Source organism: Gekko japonicus, unplaced genomic scaffold (assembly GCF_001447785.1).
Source record: "Gekko japonicus isolate JY-2015 unplaced genomic scaffold, Gekko_japonicus_V1.1 scaffold1118, whole genome shotgun sequence".
Lineage (NCBI taxonomy): Eukaryota > Metazoa > Chordata > Lepidosauria > Squamata > Gekkonidae > Gekko > Gekko japonicus.
In genome coordinates, this window is record NW_015176006.1 from 587,499 (window position 1) to 597,082 (window position 9,584).

A 9,584-nucleotide genomic window follows, 5' to 3' on the forward strand; every position below is an offset into this window, starting at 1 on the left:
GTGGAAAGGGCCATGAAGTCGCAGGTGACTTAGAATCATAGAATGTTAGAGTTGGAAGGGACCTTGCAGGTCATCTAGTCCAACCCCCTGCACTCTGCAGGAGCATAGCTGAAAGACAGCCCTACATACCTACAACATACCCGAAAGATGGTCGTCCAGCCTCCGCTTGAAAACGTCCAGCGGAGGAGCAGCCACCACCTCCCGAGGCAGACTGTTCCACTGCTCAACCACTCTTACAGTTAGGAAGTCTCTCCTGATATTTAGCCGGTATCGGCTCCCTTGTAATTTCCACCCATTAGATCTAGTCTTGCAATCCGGAGCAAGAGAGAATAGATCTGCTCCATCTTCTACATGACAGCCCTTCAAATAGTTGAAGACTGCAATCATGTCCCCTCTAAGCCTTCTCTTTCCCAGGCTCCCAGACTTACGGTGATCCCATAGAGGGTTTTCAAGGGCTGACCATGCTTAGCTTCTGCGACCTGGTGATATTGGGCTAGACAGACAGGCTTCTGTGGGCTCACACTTTAAAAAAAAAAAAAAGCCAACCTAATAAAATAATTATAAAACGAGCACTTTTTGCAGCATTTTCATTCCATCTAATTATGCTTTTGCTATGCCTGGGTGGGTGGAGCCAACATTTGCACTGACCCCCCCCCCCCCGGCACTAGGACCAACAACAGAAAATTGTGTTTAGAAATTTCCTAAGGCATTGCCCGCCACACTTTCTAGCATATCTTTGCATTCCTGAGGGCCAGAAACGTTTCTCTTTTTCCCCCTTCTGTGTCTGGACTCTGTGCTCCTATGACCTCGGTACCAAACCTTCCGTCGTTTCAGTGACGAAAACAGGAACGGGCTCGTGTCTTCTAGAAGATGCCCACTTTTAGTAATGGATGTGGGGGATTTGTCTTTGCTAACATCGGCTGGTGTTTCTTAAACTTCAGATGCAGACGACGTACGTCCTCCAGAGCCTGCACTTGAGAATCCCTCAGTTTTCGAACAGCACGTCGAACACCCACACGGTGAGTGAGGAGAAGTGGATCTCTTGCTTGAATCGTGTTGCCAGCTCTGGGTGGGGAACTACCTGGAGATTTGGGAGGTGGAGCCAGGGAAGGGCGGGGTTTGGAGAGGGGAAGGACTTCAGTGAGGTACAGTGCCATAGAGTCCGCCTTCCAGAGCCGCCATTTTCCTCAGGTCACCTGATCTCTGTTGCCTGGAGATCAGTTGTAATTCCAGGAGATCTCCAGGTGCCACCACCTGGCGGTTGGCAAACCTGGAAAAAGACCTGGCAGGAGAGCAGCTACTTGGGTTACGGTTTCATGGGCTCGATTCATGTACTCAGGCCCATCATGTGCTGCATTATGTGTGGAGCTCTGCCCCCTTTTAAGAGGAACCTGAAGGGGGCTGAGTGGGGCATTTGCCAATTTGGGGCACGTGTGTTCCTCTCCCAGACAGACAGCCCAAAGTATTGTATGAACGACTTCCTCTCCATTGAAAGATGGCCTGTTATTCCATCCCTGGCTGCCTCTGAGACACCACAGAGTCCAGCGGGGAGGGCGGGAATTGCCATCCTAGGCCACTGAGTGTGAGATATAGGATTCAACAACACATTGAGGCAGGCAGGGAAACATTCTCTCTGTGGAGAGAGAAAAGAACTTTGCACATGCTCAGAAGCACTCAATTCAAGGTACCAAAATATGAGTAAACAAAGGATGGCAGTTATCTATGGGATTATCAGGATCATAGCAGAGTGTCTCTCTGAGGCAGCAGTATAGGTGGACACAGGAACCGTTTGATCAGCAGGTACCCAGCTCTGAAAGTGCTGACCTACATGCCTTATATCTTTTTCTTGAGACCACTGGTTGGCTCAACCTTACTTTAAAAAGTACTTGAAAGTTACTCCTTCGAATGAGGCAGGATTTATTGATTAGCGTTTTTACGTCTAGGAGGAGACGTAAAAACGCTCCTCCATTTTGTTCACACAACAACCTTGTGTGGCAGATTAGGCTAAGAGAGAGCGACGGACCCGAGATCACTCGGTGGGGATTTGAACGTGGAGATCCCGCATTCCGGTCCAACTGCTACACCAGACCCAAGTTCAGATTCCCATTCAGCCATGAACTTCACTGGGCAACCTTGGGTCAGTCATTTTCAGTCTAATCTACCTCACGGGGTTGCTGTGGAGGACTGGAGAACTAACAGCACGGCTCCGAGTCTCTGTGAGGAAGAATGGGACAAAATGTGATGTAGAGGCCTATGGTGCTGTCTGTGTGGAAATAAAAGCACTGCTGGGAGCAAGGGGGCAGTTCTGACCAGGTCCAAAATGGCCACCTTCCTGCTCACTTCTGTCAGGGGTCATTTCCTGCGGGAGCGCACAGGAGCGGTGCTCCGGCAGTAAAGAGCCCAGGGGGCGGGGACATGCAACAAACCCCACCCCCTGCTCCCAGCAGCCCTCAGTCAGAGCAAGAAGCAGCCAGGTAAGCTGAAGAGCCCCCCCCCCAGTCCAAAACAGTCCAGTGGCACCTTTAAGGCCAAGGTTTATTCAGGTACAAGCTCTCCATCCTCTGCGAGGACAGATCTGCACGTCCCCCCCCCCCCAATAGCTAGCAATCCAAAAAAGCCCAGTGGAGCCTGGCCAGGGGGTGTTGCCTTCTGACACACGTCCGGTGATGTCAGGGGGTGTGGCATATGCATAGGAGTTATGCTAATGAGCTCCTGCACCTCTTTTTGTACGAAATGACCCCTGACTTCTGTTATGGTCTACCCATGGGATGGTGTCCATGTGATATCCCTTTCGGCACTGAAAGTTTTGTCTTGCCCAAACTTTGGGGCCGTCCTGGCAAGGCTGTTGAATGATTAATCAGTGTAACAGCAAGACACAGGTTTAGCCCAGCCGCCGGGCCACAACCCCCTTAGCTCTTTCCTCAGGCTGAGCCGACAAGCCTTTCTAATGCATTCTGCTCGCTTCCATAACATGCTAATAACCCGTATCCATAATGTATGATGATTTTAATGCAGTATTTATAAATGAGGCTTTTTCATCCAGGCGCTAACCTGCTTCGTCTTAACCAGTCAGTGTTTCTCCATAATTTTGAAAACTGCCTCCCGAGAAGCTGCCGGTTTGAGGAGAGGCGTTTCCAAAAGGAGCAGACGCATTCTAAGCCCTACTGTGTCCTTTGATTAAAAGAAAAAAAGGAAAAGGAAATAAACGGGCCTCTAAGCTGCCATAAGTGACTCGCTGGTGCTTAGATTTGCTGGCTTAGGTTTACCGGTTGGAATCGTAACTGATCTTCAGATGACAGAGTTCAATTCTCCTGGAGAAAATGGCTGCTGTGCAGGGTGGGCTTAGGCGTGGAACCATTGTACTCCTGAAGTTTTTTTATACAAAGGAATTGTGGACTTTAATTGTATTCCTACTTTGGCCCCTGCCACACGGCAGGGGATAAGTCGCTCAAAGCGCGGCTTTTAAAAGCCGCGCCAAAGTTGAGACGCCGCGGCGGGATCCCACGATCCCCTGGGCCGCGGCGCCTTTTCTCCCCGGCACGATCAGATGCCGGGGAGAAAACACAGTTCAGACGGGGAGCCTGCCCAACTGCGCATGTCAGAGCATGCGCAGTTTGGCTAGGAGCCGGGGATGAGCCGGCGCAAAGACGCGCCGGCGATCCGACGGCCCGGCTTGCGGTGCTTCAATCAGAAGAACCACCAGGTTAGGTGGTTCTTTTTGGTGCGGGGTTTCGGCCGGGAGAGACGGATCGGAGACGGGCAGGCAACGATTCCCAGATGTTGCCGTGGGATCGTGCCCGTTTGATCCACCCCCATTCTGTCTCGCTCCCGGACCAAAACCCCTCGTATGAACAGGACCATCGTATCAAGTACTTTTTGATCCTAGCACTTTAAGAATATATATATATAAGGGTTCTTTAACAAAGATTTCAAATGGTTTGAATTGTTTCATACAATATAATTTCTCTGCTTTTCTTCGTCATTCATTCACGGAGTGTCTTTATATTTATACAATCTCCTCCCGTGAGCTCTCATTTTTGATATACAAGCTTCCAGGTGGAGGCTGGAGACGATGCTCCCTCTAAGCTCTGGAGTCCTGTGAGCAGAAATTCTACTTTGTGAGCCACTGGCATGAAAGTTGTGAGCAGGTGATTTGGCTGCTGCATAAATCAGTTTGCTCTGGAGCCCTCCTTCCCGAGCGAAGACAAAAATGTGTGAGCCGGAGGCTAAAAAACTGTGAGCTAGCTCACACTAACTCAGCTTGGAGGGAACACTGGCCGGAGATCTCCTGGAAACGTAACTGATCTTCAGATGGCAGAGATCAATTCCCCTGGAGAAAATGGCTGCTGTGCAGGGTGGACTTAGGCCTTATACTCCACTGAGGTCCCTTCCCTTCCCTTCCCAAACCCCTCCCTCCACAGGCTCTGCCCGCAAGTCCCCAGATGTTTTCTGAGTCGGAGTTGTTTGTTTGTCACAGTTTCATGAGGGAAGGCTGCCGTATGTCCAGGTGTGGGGCTTCAGAGGAAGGGGCGATTTACAGTGATTTCTTCACAGGCAAAAAGAAACTTTTTAGAATGCTCCCACCAAGCCTGAGTTTCTCTTCAGCAGATGGGACCTGTGAATTGTTAGCATTCGAGATGTAGTACTTAAGTAAGAGTGGTTATTCTTAAGTTTCTGGTTTCTCTTCAGATCGCATAAATCCTTCGCCTTTTACTAAAGATTTCCTTGGAGAGGAACATAAAAAAGGAGCCAGTTTGGTTGTAGGGGTTGAGTGCGCAGACTCTAATCTGGGAGAACCGGGTTTGATTCCCCACTCCTCCACTTGCACCTGGCTGGATGACCTTGGGCAAGCCGTAGTTCTGATAAGAGCTGTCCTTGAAAAAGAGCAGTTTCTGTCAGAGCTCTCCCAGCCACACCTACCTCACAGGGTGTCTGTTGTGGGGAGGGGAAGGGGAAGGAGAAGGTAAATTGCTCTGAGACTCCTTTGGGTAGTGAAGGGCAGGTTATAAATTCAGTCTGTTCTTCTTCTTCTCTCTGGGAGAGATGGTCGCAAAGATATGTTAGTCTCTGACCGTGTAGGGTTTTGAAAGTTAAAAACATATTCAACTTGGAGCCAGTGCTCTAGATGGAGTGCTTGTAAGCACACGTGCAGCCGCATTCTGGATCAGTTGAAGTTTCTGGTCAGTCTCAAGGGTAGTCCTGCGTAGAGCGAGTTACAGTAGTCTAGCCTCGAGGTGACTATTGCATGGATCACTGTGCCTAAGTCTGGGCGAGACAGGAAGGGAACCAGTTGCCGAACTTGGCATAGGTGGGAAAATGCCATTCTGGCAGCATATGTGAACTGGGCCTCCATCGAGAGCAAGGCTTCCAGAACCACTCCTAAGCAGTGTTCCCTCTAAGCTGAATTAGTGTGAGCTAGCTCACAGGTTTTTAGCCTCTGGCTCACACATTCTTGTATTAGCTGAGAAAGGATGGCTCCAGAGCAAACTAGTTTACGCAGTAGCCAAATGGCTCGCTCACAGCTTTCATGCCAGTAGCTCACAAAGTAGAATTTTTGCTCACAGGACTCCACAGCCCAGAGGGAGCATTGGCTCCTAAGCTCTTCACGAGTGGCCTTGGTGTAAATGGGTCGCCGTCAAGGGTCGGAAGTTGGCATCCCAGCCCAGGATCTCCCCGGCTCAGCCACAGGACCCTCGTCTTTGACGGATTTATTTTCAACCAACCAACCACAGCCTCTAGACCCCTGGCCAATTTGTCTGGGGCGGTATTCAGCCATCCGTCCATCAACAGATACAGTTGAGTGTCATCAGGATACTGGCGACATCCCAGCCCAAAGACAGCACTTTCCTTGGATCCAGAAGCAATTTGGGAGCCTCCATTTTTGTTACTGATAGCTTATTCGTTGCTGACTGCCAGCAGAAGGAATGGGTTGCCAGTCTCCCGGTGGTGTCTGGTGACCTCCTGAAACTACAACTCTAGAGATCATACCCTGCTGAGCTCTCTCCTCTCCCCAAACGCCTCTCTCTCTAGGCTGTACCCCCTAATATCCAGGAATTTGCCAACCTGGAGTTGGGAACCCTAATAAAGAATCTAGTAACAAACACAGCTGGAGTTTCCAAGAAACAGCAGTGCCGGTGAAAGCTACACAAGAAAACTTTTATTAAATAAGTAAAGAACACCGCGACTCTCTCACTGTGTTGCATAGCACTTTGGCCTGTTTCAGAATTCCCGGTGCAGCCCAAGGTCTCGGCCTCCCCTTTTGTGAACCTGAATGCTTAATTTTTTTTTTTTTAAAGAACCCTCTTAAATCAAGGATCCCAGTGCGGCTTTCAAAAATATTAATTGAGCCCTCGTGACTCGCCTGCGTGAACTCTTCTGGTGGCTGCTGAGCTCTGCAAAACTGAGCGGCCTGCCTCCTCCCGTCAGAAACTTGACAAAGCTGACCCGTGCCATTGTCTTGTCAAGAGGAATTTTAATGAAGGCAAGACGCTTGGCGGCATTAACTGAGTTTCTTTCCCAAAAGACAGGTCTGGTGTGCAAATGGACCTTGCGGGCGTACAAAATATCTCTATCGTAAACACTTTGTGTGCCCGCCCTCTGTGCGGGGAGCTTAACCCGTGACCTCCTGCAATACTCTAATGTGGCCATAAATCCTTTTTCTGCTGAATTCTCCGGGCCACTGCACATGGCATGTTATGTTACTTTAATGAGTTGGCTGCCTTGGGGGAAATGAATTCCTAATCTCTCTTTCCTCTTCTCCTGGCTCCTTGGCTTCTGTGCAACAGGCATTTAGTGCTGGTAGTTTGCAGGCCCCAGTAGGGGATACAAAGGTGACGGCGGCCCTAACCCAGAGCACGAGCAGTTTATGGGAGAAAGGAGACCCTGACTTAAGTGTGGAGGAAAGCGGGGAGAGTTCAGAGGAGTTTTTTTGCTGAGTCATAAAGATGGCCAGGTTGCCGATGAAGATCTTCCGTTCCTTTGTCCAATAAAAGCTCTGTGACTCAATGCCTTGAGCAGTGCAGCAAATCTGAAATTTCATTTGTAATCTCTGTTTATTTCCCAAAAGACAAAAGTAGTTTTTTTAAAAAATTGTGACATCCAAAGCTATATTAGGATTTTGATCTGAGAGTAGGAAGGGGACTTGGATTAGAAGCTGTTACGACCTTCGTTGTAAGTGTTGCTCTTGGTGTCCCCGGGCCGTGTTCCAAAGCAAGGCAATTAGAGATGGGGCTCTTCTCAGTGGTGGCACCCCTCTTGTGGACTCCCCCCTGAAACTTGCCTGGCCCCTCCATTACTGGCCAATCCGCCATTTTTGTTTTCCCGGGCTTTTAATTGAATTTTATGTCCGGCTTTCTCCCCATGTTTATGTTTTTCTGATTTTTTTGTGCTGATTTTGTACTATTGGTTTTACTACTTCTGTTTTAGTCATTGAGCTGTGTTTGTCACATATAATTTTTTTTAATGTATTTTTATTTAAAGTATTTTGCCGTCTTAGGTTTGGAAAACTGCAGGGTATAAATCTTCTAAATAAATTAAGTGCCTTGCCAGATTGGGCCCAAGGGTTCATCTGACTTCGTCTTCTTGCCCTGTACTTTCCAGAATGACAAAGGGTAGCTTTAGAAACTCTGTGGTTACAGGTGATTCCTAGCAATACCCCAGAAGTGACAAAGGGTAGCTGTAGGATTCACCAGAAACTCTATGGTAATTAGTAAGAACTTCCAGAGCTACACAAGGCAGCAGTTAAAAAAAAAATTCTCCTCCTGCCACTCCAGCGGTAGCAGGCAATGGATTGCCATCCCTGGGTTGGGAAATACCTGGAGACTTGGGGAGTGGAGAACCTGAGGAGGGCAGGGTTTGGGGAGGGGAAGGACCTCAGCAGGATGTAATGCCATAATAGCGGTCAGTGTGATGCGGTGGCAAAAAAGGCTAATGCGATCTTGGGTTGTATCAACAGAGGTATACCATCCAGATCGCAAGATGTGGTAGTCCCGCTGTACACTGCATTGGTCCGGCCACACCTGGAATATTGTGTGCAGTTTTGGAGGCCTCACTTCTAAAAGGATGTGGACGGAATAGAGCGGGTGCAGAGGAGAGTGTTGAGGATGATCAGGGGCCTGGAGACCAAGCCCTATGAGGAAAGGCTGAAGGACTTGGGAATGTTTAGTCTGAAGAAGAAGAGATTGAGGGGGGACATGATCGCTCTCTTGAAGTCTTCGAAGGGCTGTCACTTAGAGGAGGGCAGGGAGCTGTTCCTCTTGGCAGCAGAGGATTGGACTCACAATGGTGGGTTTAAATTAAGGGTGGGAATGTACTGGCTGGATCTTAGGAAACTCTTTTTGACAGTAAGAGTGGTGCAACAGTGGAATCAGCTGCTTAGGGTGGTGGTGGGCTCCCCCTCACTGGCAGTCTTGAAGCAGTGGCTGCACAAACCCTTATCAGGGATGCTCTAGGCCAGGGGTGTCGAACTCATTTGTTATGAGGGCCGGAACTGACATAAATGAGACCTTGTTGGGCCAAGCCATGTGTGTCATAAAATGTAATGCCAGGTAGCGGAGATATAAACATTACAAAGGACACAAACACAAAGGTGTTTTTTTTAACTTAAACTAAAAACAGGCTTAAAACATTAGCACTCTTGCAATATTTTGTTTATTTAACAGTATCTGATAACTGACACCTCTTACTCTGAATTGTTGCATCAAAATGTCTGTGCTGTTGCAGTCCTGAGTATGCTGTTCAGATGTGTATCTGTAAGCTGCAAACCTACTTTTGATTTATTGACATTCACCACAGAAATCTCATGCTCAGAGTTCTGAGTCTAGGACCCAAGTTAGAACATGACATGGTGGAGTGATTAAGAGAGTCTGGCAAAGCAAGCTGTGATGCAGCAGCAGCAGCAGAACTGGAAGCAGGAGATGGCCAGTTCCACTGCGGGCCTGATGGAAGCCCTCCGGGGGCCTGATTCGGCCCCCGGGCTGCATGTTTGACACCCCTGCTCTAGGCTGATCCTGCATTAAACAGGGGGTTGGGCTAGATGGCCTGTATGACCCCTTCCAACTCTGTGATTCTATGAGAGTCCACCTTCCAAAGTGGCCTTTTCCTCCAGGTAAACTGATCTCTGTTGCCTGGAGTTGTAATGGTGAGAGATCTCCAGCCACCACCTGGAGGTTGGCAATCGTAAGCAATAGGACTTGGGCCAGGGGATGCTCTGCCCCCATTAGAGGCTTGGCAGCCCTAAATGAGTAGCATAAAAGGCCAAAAAAAAAGTTATCATGGCCAGTTGCCCTTCTTGGACATCTTCTCTGTTAATTCCCCTGGTCTTCTTGAGAGCCAGTTTGGTGTAGTAGTTAAGAGTGCGGACTCTAATGTGGGAGAACTGGGTATGATTCCCCACTCCTCCACATGCACCTGTGATATGACCTTGGGTCAGTTACAAGTTCTCTCAGATCTGTTCTGTCACGAGCACTTCTCGAAAGCGCTCTCTCGGCCCCACCTACCTCACAGGGTGCCTGTTGTGGGAAAGGAGATTGTAAGTCTCTCTGAGACTCCTTTGGATGGTGAAGGCCAGGGTATAAATCCAATCT

General features: G+C 48.9%; 1 protein-coding gene across 1 annotated transcript in view; it reads left to right on the plus strand.

The window, feature by feature from the left end:
- SLC15A4 (solute carrier family 15 (oligopeptide transporter), member 4) overlaps window positions 1–9,584 on the plus strand; it is a gene marked incomplete at its 3' end in the record, with an annotated part of 48,697 nt that overhangs the window by 32,416 nt on the left and 6,697 nt on the right. Inside the window, exon 4 of the mRNA XM_015426488.1 lies at window positions 942–1,019. Coding sequence (XP_015281974.1) covers window positions 942–1,019 — 78 coding nt within the window. The remainder of the gene's footprint in view (window positions 1–941; window positions 1,020–9,584) is intronic.